The sequence below is a fragment of the Athene noctua genome, chromosome 23 (assembly GCF_965140245.1).
Source record: "Athene noctua chromosome 23, bAthNoc1.hap1.1, whole genome shotgun sequence".
NCBI lineage: Eukaryota > Metazoa > Chordata > Aves > Strigiformes > Strigidae > Athene > Athene noctua.
In genome coordinates, this window is record NC_134059.1 from 6,728,137 (window position 1) to 6,740,771 (window position 12,635).

Sequence of the window (12,635 nt, forward strand, 5' to 3'; positions counted from 1 at the left end):
CTGGTCCCTGCGCTCCCAGGGGATGGGGGGGAAAGTGGCAGCGACTGGCCCACGACAGGGACCTGGCAGGGGACCCCAACTCATGATGCAGCTCCTGGGAGTGAACCCCAACAGCGCTTGGCACCTGGGGGTAAGTTGTGCTTTGCAGGCGCTGGGGGATTCACCGAGATGCTGGGATGTTATCTCTCCGGGAGAAGGTTGCTATGGGAACATGGGGACGATGGGGATGTTTAAACGCCAGCAGGCACCATCCCCAGGAGCCTTGTGAGAAGGGGGTTCCCTCGCTCCCTGCCCATCTCCTGCCAGGGAAGAAGCACAAGAGAGGTCGGGCTGCCGCGGGGCATCCCCAGCACCAAACCTCTGCTTCGGTGTGAGAGCTGCAAAACCAACTCCTCCGCAGCGGTGGCCCCACACTCCCCAAATCTGCTGTGAAGCGACGAGAGCGGGTGTGCCAGCCTCCCGTTCGCACCCCGCCGTTACTAAGCGATGCTGCAAGTTACTACTGACCAGAACATTTTCCCAGAAAAGGGGCAGGTAGAGCGAGGCCCATTCTCTCCCAGCAGACACCAAGCCATGCCAGGCTCTGGGACTATGTCCCTTATGATTTGAAATGTTTTATTTGAAATGTGTAGAAGTAAATTTAAATGTAAATTTAAAATGTGTAGAAGTCTTTTACTTGGAAGCACCCAGAGCACTTTTTGGGTGGCAGCTGAACTGCTTGGGGCTGAGGCAGCTCCGCTGCTGCCGAGCAGAGCTCTCTGCCCTTGGGCACCACGTTGCTCCAGCTTCATTTTAGCACAAAACTGCTGGAAGATGGAGCAAGGGCCCCCATCTTGTCAGAGCAAGACACCTCCCAGGAGAGTCGCCCGGGGCGGGCGGGGATAGAGCATCCCCAACCCTGGATCAGAAGCGGGTGCAGAACAGCAGAGAAACACCCAAATATATTTAAATGAGCCGTTTGACAGAGGGAAAGCGTCATGGAACCTCATGTAGGCTCGTTCCGGCCATCGCCATTGGGGTAGAGCGCGACCGCATCCGGCACCGAGCTCTGCGCTCCGGACCCCTGCGGCTGCGCGGCCACCGAAAATGCTGCCGAAACGTCCTTAATTCCTCCTGCCCCCAAGGCCCCGGCTGCCCAGGTCCTGCAGGAAAGGGAAGGCGCGGAGAGCTCTGCCCCCCCAGGTAAAGCACCGTTGGGTTTTGCCCTCCACCGGCCCGCGGTGCCTCGGAAGGCGGAGGGGTCGTTCATCGGGGGAGAGCTGGGTTTGGTGCCCGTGTCCGGGGGATGCCCGCAGGCATGTCGCACCCAGCCTGGGCTTTAGCCTTCATCTGGGGCAGCAAGGCCTGACTCAAATGGGATTCAAATAATCGGCGGCGTTCCCCCTGATTTTGCTTACCTTTAGATTGAGAGCAGACGTCTTAAAATCACTGCTTGGTATCTAGTCACGGAGGAGCTCTTCACAAGCCTTGATTTCAGCGGGGCATCTGGCTTGAGAAAGGGTTAATATCCTGGGGCCTAGAGGGAGGGAGCCTCACAGCAAGTTTACTGATACGCCAAAAAAAAAGTACGTGTGCTGCCAGCACCTTACTGGCTGTTATCTTCAAAATAGATATTTCAATATGCGTATGTGTATCACCTCTTCGATCTCGCCATACCCCATCTCAGCGAAGAAGCTGCCTGCTGCTGATATTTGGATTTGGGTCTTATTTTGCAATTTCCTTTTGAACAGCTCATTTTTCAGATTGTTATCAGCTGCAGCAGCATCTCTTGCCCCACAATAGGAAATGAACCATTTAAGAATGACAGCCATTTGAGAAGGATATTTGGGGACAGATCAGTTCAACAAGGGAGGGGGAAAATTCCGGCAAGAAATGGACTTTTAGCTTGGCGGTTGCCAAACTGTTTGGGTAAGTGGAATTTTGCAGGAGATTGATGGGGCTATCGGAAAGGCTTTTGATGAATTACCCTGAGAGATGTGTCACAGAGGAAATTATAGAATCTGATCCATAGGATGGATAACGCCTCGGCTCTGACTATCAATCTGTCTATCAGTCTATCAAACATATTATTATGGATCCTTGAATCATCGTATTGAAGCTTTAGCTGGAGATACCTCCCTATGTTAGCCATTTATGAACAGTAAGTATAGAGGCATTGAGTGAAAATTTAAAGTGCTTTTTTGCAAGTGAAGCCTCAAAAAATGAATGCCCCCGATTGCTGTCCATTATCATAAATCTCTTCAGTATCAGGGATAAAAGTCGCAAGCCAAGGGGCCCAGTTCAGGCTCTGCTTTTTCTGATTATGTGCCTCATGTCCCCTTAACTGCAACAAGATTGAAGCGCTCACTTAAAATTAAATCTGAGGTGTTTCAAATGCAGAGGTGTTGAAGGCCCCCCCCAATTCTTCTGCCTGGATCTTGACTGATACAAAATCCTGACGCCAAACCCATGGTGTTCTTTTTGTTATTTTCTTCCATGTTTTGGGTTTTGGTTGGGTTTCTTTTGGTTTTTTTGGTTTTTTTTTTCCAGATTATACTTATCAATTTTTTTTTTTTTGTGGGTTAAAAAAAAAAAAAAAAGAGAGAGAGAGGATTAAAGCAATCTTTAAAGCAATTTAAAGCAATTTAAAGAATGAATTTCAGTTCTTGTTACTATCAGCGCCGCGGTGGAGCCCAGAAGCTCCAGCCCCGTATCAGATACGACCGAGGCAGCAGCTTATAGAACCATTAGGCTCAGTGATAACGGGAGGGAGAGTCTGTGACTGGGTGAAGGGTGTGAGAAGGACTCGCACCGACAGCAAGGGGGAAGCCTGGGTGCCTTTATTTTACATCCACAATGTCAACCCACCGCTTGCGCGTGGCGAGCCTGACCTTCAGGTGATGCGGAGCAGCGTGAAGCTCAACGGGACCATTTTGGTTGATCGCCACCAGGGCTAGCTGCGTCTCTCTGACACTCCCCTCCTCCAACCCCGAGACCTCCAACGCTTCGCCGGGCGTCCCACCGACCCTGCAGGGAGGATGAGCACTTGTGAGTGGTGAGTACAACCCCCCCGGGGTGAGGAGCCCCCCGGCAGCCTTTCACAAGCCTCCTGCAGCGAGGGGAACACCCCAAGGGGGAAGGATAACGGCTGGGACGGGTTTCTTGGCCAGGCTCAGGCTGCGGGGATGCTGTGCCATGTGTCCGGAGGCAGGGCAGGGCGGGGGGATGCTGCAGCCCCCGTGGCTGGTGACACCGTGCTGGCTTTTTGTTGTGCTGGGGGCAACCACACGTCCTGGCCGGGTGGCCACGTTTGGCAGACACACAGGCACGACTCTCAGAAAGGTGAGGTTTTGGCGGGAGCCGTCTTTGTCACGTCTCTCTTCCAGCAAGCACGGCCCCAAGGCGGCTTTCAAAAACCCTTCTTGAGACAGGCACCCAAAAATGAAGTGTAACCAAAAAAGGAAGTCCCAAAATGCAGTTGGGAACCGTCAGTGTGAGGTTAATGGTTGGATTAGTTGATCTTCAAGATCTTTTCCAACCTAAATGATTCTGTGAGCTCTAGTCGATTTTGAAAATGAAACCCCGGATTTTTGGGCACACCGCCTTAAAGACAAAAAGTCAAACCAAAAATTGTACCAGCAGACCTTGGTCTAAAACACCCTTTGAGGCAGCGGCAGGCAAACAGTGCCTGAGAGATTTAAAATAATTTGGTTCTTTCTTTCACTTGGGCAAAATATTTTTCTCTCGCTCAGGTGGGTGTTTGTTGCCGTCTCAGCCGTCACCTTGGTGCTATACGCTCTCCTCTTGCTGACACTTTACATCATGCTCAGCAGGAAAATAGGTAATTCCCTGTCTTGTGTTCCTCATTCTCGCTCACAATCGTCCAGTTCAGAGAGTGAAAGTCACTTGCCCAAAGCTTCAACATCCCCCGGTTTGTAAAGCACAACCAAGTCCTTGCTCCGGGTCTGGTTCTTGGGGAGGAACTGGTGCTTCTGCGGAGCCCGTGTGGGGTGAGGGAGGGAGCCAGCCCCCCCCCCAGACACCCCCAGACCCCCGGGTGGGCTGAGCACCGGCGTGGGATGGGGATGGGTCAGGGCAGGGATCATCCACCAGCATCGCTGCGCTGGGCCGGGGCCAGGCTGCCCCGACAGCTGCTGTGTGAGCAGCTCTACGTGGTGTGGGCAGTATCGGAGGGGGTTATACAGCCTTTTGTTGTTTCAAAAACATTTTCTCTTATAGCTCTTCTTAGCAAAGTGGTGGAAAAACACCATCAGAATCCATTTGCAAAATATTAATTCAGATGAAGCTACAATTTCCAGCAGGAAAATCATTCATAAAAAGATGCTGCCCACATTTACACACAAACAAGATCCGCTTGGCCCTGGGGGTCAAACTAATTTCGAACTTGCATGGGAATAGGCCCTGATGGCGTGATTTAACACTGGAGCCTTTCATGACAGGAGAACAGGGCGCTCACTTAATCATCTCAGTAACTGAATTGATAGATATTTGCCCGCTCCAATACGTAACAATAATTATTGCTGCGCCAGCGGCTTGCGCCTAACGGGTTTGCTGTGGAGCAGTGCTGGGGCTCGGGGTGCTGGGGGGGTCCGAGAGCGATAGTGTGGGGGGTGTATGGGACACTGCTGGTGTCCCGGGCTGGAGGAAGGTGCTAACTGGCCTCTGGGTTGCAGCCAGCCGTCCCTGTGGCCAGCCGGCCAGCAGCAGCCCCGCGGCACAGCCCCAGCAGCCCCCGGCCCCTGCAGCGGAGGGGGAAGAGGCGCCGAGACCCTCCTACACGGGTAAGGGGACCCTGCAGCCACCTGGTGCGGTCCTGGCACGTGAATATAACCGTATGGTGTTGCACTGGTGCAACACTCTCCTCCTTAACGGCCTGGGAAGACCCTCACCTGCTGGCCTTGACCTTGACCTGGTGGAAGAGGGAGCAGGCTGCTGGGCGAAGGGCTGGAGCAGCAGCCACTCACATTTCCAGTTGCCTCCCAGTTGCCTCCCAGTTGCCTCCTCTGGCCTTTCCCTGCCCAGTTCCCCCCGGGCAGGGGGCTGAAGAGGGGAGGGAGCACACTGATTCTGTCGGATTTCCAATTTTCACTCTCCGGCGTGTTCGTTTTTTCTCCCGGTTTATTTTTTTTCCCTTAACCCTCCCAAGCCACAATGGAGGTGGTAACGTTTCCTGTTTTTAAGGGAGCAGCGACACGTCTTCAGAGACCTCGGAGGACTCAGCCAGCAGCCCCTCCTGCCCCCAGGTACGGCGGCGGGCAGGGAGCCTTTGCCAAGAGCAACTGCAGCCGCAGGGGTGCCGGCGCCGTGTGGGTCCTGCCCAGCTTGAGACCCACAGAGCAGCAACGGGGTGGGAAAAAAGGATCAAACCATACTGAAATACCAGCAGTGAGGCTGGGGGTGGTGGTTACCCGTCATGGACAACGATCCCCATTGAGCGGGAAGCATCCCCGGGGGCTGGGGACAACCCTGGGCACAACAACGGCTGCACTTTGCCTTCGTGTGGGTTCAAGGGCAAAGCTGCCCCGGGTGGATGCCGGTGCCTGACCTGGGGGTTGTGTCTGCTCCTGCAGGGCCCTCGCTCCGAAGAAAACCTCAATTACACGTCCTTGGTCTTCCCGGGGAAAGGCCGCGGGCTGGGATCTGCCAGGGACTACGAGAACGTGAAAACCAGGGCGGACTACGTCAACGTGGACCCAAAGAAAAAGAAAGTGGATTTCTGGCCCTGTTCCAGCCCCACGGCGTCCAAGTCCGTCGAGTACACCGAGATGAAGCTGTGACCCCCAGGACGCTGCTGCGGGGTGCCGGGTCAGCCGGGGTGATGCCCCAAGTCCCCGGCAGCAGCGTGAGCCGAGCTTCCCCCTCGCCTCGGGCAGCGCCTGGCACGGGCTGGCGCCTGCCAGCTTTTATTCCTTGTAACACTCTAACCGGCCAATACAATTTGCTTGGTATTTTACTTAAATGCATCACTGTTTCTGAAGGCTGCTGAGCGTGGGATGGCGCAGGGTAGTTCCTCCTACCCGGGCTCAAATGTGCTCTCCAGTTTTCTGTGCTGGCCCTTTTTTCTCATCTCATGAAAGCAAATGAAACATCCCCCCCTGCCTCTCGAAGTGGGATGTAGTTCTGGGAGGGAAATGCAGGAATCTTCAAAATATCCACGCAACCTGGCTGGCACCTCTTCTGAATGATGCTTTGTTTGCTGATCACTGACATAAAATACTTTTAAACACAGTTCTTCCACCAGCTTTGCCCTCTCTGCCCAACAAGCCCTGATTCATTGCCTCCCCCCGTTTGATGCTCAAAATCTTTCCAAGTCCCCGTCGCCCTCAGAGGTGTTGCTGGGGCTGGGGTGGCTGCGCGGGTGGCTGGACCCCCGGCCACACTGGAGGGGGCTGCCAGGGAAGGAGGGTGGCCCTGCCGGGGAGCTTCATCCCCCAGCTGAAAGGCGAAGTCCTCAGCCCAGCTGGCAAATGGCCGAGGGGTCCCCGGGGGTTTATATCCCCCCTCCTCTGGTGGAGGATCTGGGCTGGTTGCTGGTGCCTCTGGGCGGTGAGGGGCCAGGACTGGACCCCGGGTGTTTATGTGAGCACAAGCAAGCCGAATCCCTCCGTGTTTGTGGGGAGGGATGATATTCCCTGTCTCCCACCTTTTGCTTTTCCTGCTTTGTCCCTGCACCAAAGGCCCTGGGCGCAGGAGTTGGTCTCTCCCCACCTGAGCGATGCCCACACCCAGCAGAGGGGGGTTCGGTGCCCGGGGCTGGGGCACACACCTCTGTCTCCCTGGGACCTGGCACCACGTTTCGCATTTTCCTTAAACGTTGGTTGAATTTCCAGGGCACTTGGAGTACAGCCCTGCAATCTTTTCCAACAAAACTGAGTTGGGGGCTCTCCAGCTTGCAGAGAAAAGCTTGGGATTGTGAAGGGACCATGCTGGGAAGGCTGGTGGCTCCTCAGAGGTGCCGCTCCCTCTGCTCCACATTTGTTGGGTCACCCTCATGCTCCCGAGGACCAGGAGAGCCAGTGCCCGGCTGGAGCCCGCTGCCCTCGCCCTGCTGCAGCAAATTGCTGCTGCAAATGGGAACCAGTCCCTCCATCCGCTCTGCTTTTTGTTACTTATGATTTTTTCAAGAAATAAACTTTTGAAGCGCCAGGAAGAGGAACGATGCAATAGCTGGGAGCTCTGTTATGCTGATGGAGCTGGTGCATCCCGGTACAGCCCCCGTCTCCTCAGGGATGGAGCTGCTCCCAGCGCATTTCACATCAGCTCAGCAGCGATGTGCTTTAATGAAAGGTTGTGAGACAATCGATTTGGTATCGACCCCGGGGTGGGTCAGGCACTTCTGGTTTTATGACCTTGTTGTGCAGAGCTGGCCCGACTTGAAGGACGCATGAGGGAAAATGTTCAAAAACCCAAATAATCTCCGGGAAACATTGGTAAAGGCCAGGAGAGGTGTGATTAAGGAACCGGAGATGAGGTCGAAACCAGCTAGTGGGAGTTTCTGGAAGAACTGATTCAAAGGCTTGGTGATTAAAAAGTGAAAATCGTTTAAAATTTTAAAATACTTTACTATAAATGTCTTCTTTTTACAGATTTAGCCCGTGATAATAGAGGGAATAATGCACCTTGCTTGCAGGGAATTCAGTACCGTCAGTGGTTCCCCCATCAGCAGCTTCCGATTCCCAGAGCAAAGGGATGCTCTTGCCTCACTCACGCTTCCTTCTTGAACAAAGCAGCTTCTGGGAGACCCCCACCACGGGGGGCGAAGGGCAGGGGCCAGGCGGGCACTGCAAGGCCACGGCTCCTTCCCAGCTGCCCGCCACCCCTCCTCTGTGCTCCCAAGTGCCCTGAAGTCATCTCCGAGCACTGGGTGGTTTCGGCACTCTGATCTCTGCTAAATAAGACAAAATCAGCAGCAATTCCAGAGCAGCTCGGGGATGCAGCAGCTGCTGAACAGCGTGGAGCAGCCCCGCACAGCGGCTGGGGGCTGCGAGTAAACCTGATGGAAAGTGCTGGGGCACGGCGGGAGGCAGGATCTGCCCGGGCAAGCTGGAGCTGGGCCAGGGCTGCTCCGAGCAGCACTTTGGTGGCATCAGTGGGGCCTCTCGGATCTCGCCCCAGCGCAGTGTGGTAGCAGGACAGCTGTCCGCAGCAGGAGGGGACATTTCTGCCCTGTGGTTTTTTGCTCCAGCCCCATCTCTGGCCCCGGGGAGGTGGGCAGATGGTCCAGCTCCAGACCTGACTGTCAGGGGAGGGCAGCATGGAGGGGGGAGCGTTGCTGAGCCCCTCGGCCTGGGAGACCTGCGGCTGCTCCGCCAGAGAAGTCCTGAGGATGGGAGATGAGTGACCTGCTCGCAGGGAGCTCTGGAGCAGATGGAGCCACGTTGCCTCCTGCTGTGCTCAGGCTGCTTTGCTGGTGTCTGAAACACCCAAAGCTCGAGTCCCTCCAGGAGGAGATGCTGGTGCAGCATCCCCCAGGAGATACCGGGGTTGTGAGGAGTTCCTGGAGGAGGGCAGCCCGGCAGTGAGAGCCTTCCTAACGTCAGGGGGAGGTGGGCGCTGTGGGGAGGTGGGCGCTGTGGGGAGGGGGGTGCTGTGGGGAGGTGGGTGCTGTGGGGAGGTGGATGCTGTGGGGAGGTGGGCGCTGTGGGGAGGTGGATGCTGTGGGGAGGTGGGCGCTGTGGGGAGGTGGATGCTGTGGGGAGGTGGGCGCTGTGGGGAGGTGGGCGCTGTGGGGAGGTGGGCGCTGTGGGGAGGTGGATGCTGTGGGGAGGTGGGCGCTGTGGGGAGGTGGGCGCTGTGGGGAGGTGGATGCTGTGGGGAGGTGGGCGCTGTGGGGAGGTGGGCGCTGTGGGGAGGTGGATGCTGTGGGGAGGTGGGCGCTGTGGGGAGGTGGGCGCTGTGGGGAGGTGGGCGCTGTGGGGAGGTGGGCGCTGTGGGGAGGTGGGTGCTGTGGCGAGCTGGGTGCTGTGGTCAGGCAGCAGCTGATGGGGCTCTGTCTCCCTTGCTGCTCGCAGCAGACGCAGTGTGTACAGCAGCAAGCACACAGGGATGAGATGGACAGTGATGCTTTTGGGGTTCAGCACCCAGCTTTCTGCAAAAGGGGAGTCTACCGGGTGGGGAGAGACATGGCTCTGCAGTGACAATGTTCATGGTGTCACGTCTGAAGAAGAGAAGGCTGAGGGGAGGAGAACTCATCACTCTACAACTCCTGACAGGACATTGCAGAGAGGCTGGGGCTGGGCTCTGCTCCCAGGGGGTCAGGGACAGGACAAGAGGGAACGGCTGGAAACTGCCACAGGGGAGGGTCAGACTGGACATTAGGAAAAAAATTTTCCCAGCAAGAGTGGTCCGAGAGTGGAACAGGCTGCCCAGGGAGGGGGGAGTCCCCATCCCTGGGGGTGTTTAAGGGCCGTTGGGATGAGCTGTGGGGGATGTGGGGTAGGGGAGAACTTTGTAGAGTCGGCTGAGGGTTGGACTCGATGATCCCGAGGGGCTTTTCCAACCTGAGTGGTTCTGGGATTCTGTGATCTGGTGGCAGCTGTCCTCAGTGAAGGGACGTGCCCAGGATCTGTCCCCCGCTCCAGCCTAGAGGATGCCTGACTCGGTCACCACCTCCTCGCAGGGCGCGTCGAAGTCCTTGGTGCTGCCCCGGTGCAGGGGGAGGCTGGGGGGGCTGCTGTGGTGGCTGTGGCTCAGGATGGTGGTTTTCCTGCTGCAGAGGCTCCCCGTCGAGGCCTGTCTCCGCAGCCCGGGCCGGGGGCTGCCCCAGCAGGACAGGCAGCGTGCTGCGTCCTGGAGCAGGTGCCCGCTGAAGAACATGTAAATCCAGGGGTTGCAGCAGCTGCTGAGGCTGGCCAGCAGCATGGTGATGGTGAAAGCCACGTTGGTGGACTCTGGGAAGGCAAGGGAGAGAGCTGAAACATCCCCCAGGCTGGGCAGGGGCCGGGCAGGGTCTCAGTGTGTGATGGGCAGGACCTCGGGGGCTCTTTTTGTCTTGGGCACCTGTCCTTTGTCCCATTCCCACCCCAACTGACGGGAATTTCTTTGGGCCAGAGTCCGCAGGTGGGTGATGTACTGTGGTGGGGATGTGCTGGGGCCCATCCTCAGGGACGATGCTGCGAGATGAGACCCAGCAGCTGCTGGACCTTCCTTCAGCCTGTTCGCTGGTCAAAGCATCACCCAGAAGCCTTTCAATCTTGGGTGACGGTCCTTCTACCCATGGAAAGACTGAAAATTTCCAGAAAAATCAACCTATGAAATCGGAAATTTGAAGCCCCTGCAGCTGGCTCAGGAAGAGCCTTGCGGGTGCTCGATGTGACACGTGCAGGACCTGCCCCAGCCCGAGCCACAACACAGATAAAACCCTCCCTGCAGCCACGAACCGAGCACGGCAGCTCCTGGAGAAAATTCCCACATGAGGGATGAACCACACATGGCAAAGACGGTCACATCGCGCCTTTACACGTCCCTATGGTGGTGGTCAGAAACCACTGCTTCAGTGGTTTTACTGGTGAAAGGAATGACTTGACTGCAGTTTTCTATAAATGTTACCGGGTAGCGAATCTGTAGCCCCTTCCCACACGACTTTTAAAATGACAAAATAACAGACAGCTTTTGTTTGTTAAAAAAGCAATGGGCACGCTGCGTGCCTCGGGCACCCAGGGCTCTGCGCCTGCTCCAGGCTGCAGCCCAGCATCCCCACCCCTTACTCACCATCACTGGGAGCATCCTCGTCCCACACCGACCACATCTGCACGCTGAAAAACGGTGCCCAGCAGGCGACATAGGCCACCACGATGACAAAAGTCATCTTCACCGTGCGGATCTTGGCACGGGAGATGGTGCGCACGCTGCTCACCCGCGAGGGCTGCCCGCTGGGGCATTGCCCGCTCTTCTCGGAGGAGCAGGGAGCAGGAGGGGCAGCTGCTGTGGGCCCCCCCGTGCTGGGGGCACTGCTCTGGGTCTTGCCCTTGAGGTTCTTGCAGATCTCGTAGCAGATGAGGCTGTAGCAGACGGTGAGGATGCTGACGGGCAGGATGAAGATGCACAGTGTGGTCCAGGTGATGTAGGCTCGGGCTCCCCACGGGTACCTGAAGTCCGCCCAGCAGTCCAGCACCCCCGAGCCCTGGCGCACCTCCCGCAGGGAGAAGATGAAGATCTGGGGCAGGCTGAGCAGGAGGCTGAGCAGCCACGTGGCCCCGATCATGGCGTAGGCCTGGCGGCTGGGCTGCTGCAGGCTCTGCAGGGGGTGGCACACGGCCAGGTAACGGTCCAGCGTCATCATGATGAGCATGTAGGTGGAGGCGAACATGCTCAGCACCTGCAGGTATTTGACCGCCCGGCAGAGCGGGTCCGGCCCCAAGAAGCGGTACGTCACCTCCCAGATCATCTGCGGCAGCACCTGGAAGAGCGCAACGCCCAGGTCGGTCAGGCCCAGGTGCAGGATGAAGAGATGCATGCGGCTCCTCTTCTTCCTCAGGCGGTACATCGCCAGCAGCACCCCGGCGTTGCCTGTGGTGGCTACAGCCAGGATGGCGGCCAGCACCCCGATCTCTGCCTTGGCCAGCTCCTCATCCCGGGTGTGCAGGAGGGTCAGGTTGGGGTCCCTTGCCAGGGTCTGGGGGCTCAGCAGCCCCTGGCTGTGCCCAGGCCGGCTGCCATGCGTGCTGTTCCCGCCCCAGCCTGGCTCCATCCCTTCGGGAAGCTCTGCGGGAGCGCCGGCAGCTATAATGCTCCTCTCCAGCGGCCTGTTAAACCCTTCCCTGCCTCCCCAGGGCTGAGCTGTCGGGGTCGGTGCTTCCCCTGAGCACGACTGCACCAGCTCCTCTGCCCCCCGTGCAGGATGTTCCTCCTCCAGCCGTCCCCAACGCTGGTGCAGGTGTCACCTCCTCTGCCTTGTGCTCCTCAACATCACACTCGCCCCGCGCTGTGCGGCTGCAATGATTCCCCTCTCTGGCTGGGCTTCTCCATGCAAACATTCACAACAAGCAAAGAGATGCAGGAGCTCTTGGCTCAGTCCTTGATCTTTTTCTCATCTGCACTAAACATTCCCAAATCCCCGTTTCTCCCCGGACTGCTCATCTTGTGAGTCCCCTCTCCCCCCTGTGCTGGTAAATTGAAGGGGAAGGGGGAATCCTCTTTGTTGCTTCTTTTTAGTGCAGTAAAAGTAACAGAAAAAGCTACAGATGCTGCATCTCTTTGGCCTTTTCATTCCAAGAATAGTAAAATCCAGGTGAGCGGTGTCTGTGCCTCTGCGGGGAGCGGGGCAGCGTCAGCCGGCGGTGGCTCTCGGTGCCGCGTGCGGACGCCGTGTGCCCCGCTCTGGTTTTTATAGCCTGGCAGCTCCCCTCCCCGGCTGGCCCCAGGTTCTGGGCTCTGTGCCGAGCGCTGCCGGACGCTGCCGCAGGCAGGGGAGAGCCGGTTCCCCTCCTCCAGAGCGGCCATCCCTGGGCTTTGCCAGCGGCTTTTGCCAAATGGGATTTCTGGGCCAGAGCCGAAGGCTGGGAACCCTCCCGCGCTTCCACCCCGTCCCCTGTGTCCCCTCTTCCGCAGCGTGCCAGGGCTGGGGACGCTCTGCCCCCCGTTTGCACTGGCCCTACTAGTCAGCCCCCTCTTGTCGCTACCCTCGGCTTCTCCTG

At 57.4% G+C, this 12,635-nt stretch overlaps 2 protein-coding genes across 2 annotated transcripts; one reads left to right on the plus strand and one right to left on the minus strand.

The window, feature by feature from the left end:
* The first annotated feature begins 2,753 nt into the window (after positions 1-2,753).
* RHEX (regulator of hemoglobinization and erythroid cell expansion) lies at positions 2,754-6,406 on the plus strand. The gene is made up of 5 exons (XM_074925630.1): positions 2,754-3,034; positions 3,732-3,820; positions 4,674-4,781; positions 5,182-5,243; positions 5,571-6,406. The coding sequence occupies exons 1-5, from the start codon at positions 3,018-3,020 to the stop codon at positions 5,775-5,777; spliced, it is 483 nt and encodes a 160-aa protein (XP_074781731.1). The 5' UTR covers positions 2,754-3,017; the 3' UTR covers positions 5,778-6,406.
* A 3,004-nt stretch (positions 6,407-9,410) lies between these two features.
* Positions 9,411-11,780, minus strand: AVPR1B (arginine vasopressin receptor 1B). The gene is made up of 2 exons (XM_074925611.1): positions 10,711-11,780; positions 9,411-9,890 (listed from the first exon to the last, which is right to left on the minus strand). The coding sequence occupies exons 1-2, from the start codon at positions 11,687-11,689 to the stop codon at positions 9,583-9,585; spliced, it is 1,287 nt and encodes a 428-aa protein (XP_074781712.1). The 5' UTR covers positions 11,690-11,780; the 3' UTR covers positions 9,411-9,582.
* Positions 11,781-12,635: the final 855 nt, after the last annotated feature.

Excerpts from the sequence above, each read along its gene's own strand:
- RHEX (XM_074925630.1), top strand. Across the intron at positions 3,821-4,673 it reads CATGCTCAGCAGGAAAATAG|CCAGCCGTCCCTGTGGCCAG; the intron begins GTAATTCCCTGT and ends TCTGGGTTGCAG. Across the intron at positions 5,244-5,570 it reads GCAGCCCCTCCTGCCCCCAG|GGCCCTCGCTCCGAAGAAAA; the intron begins GTACGGCGGCGG and ends CTGCTCCTGCAG.
- AVPR1B (XM_074925611.1), bottom strand. The coding sequence starts at position 11,689 with ATGGAGCCAGGCTGGGGCGGGAACAGCACGCATGGCAGCCGGCCTGGG. Across the intron at positions 9,891-10,710 it reads CGAGGATGCTCCCAGTGATG|AGTCCACCAACGTGGCTTTC; the intron begins GTGAGTAAGGGG and ends TTGCCTTCCCAG.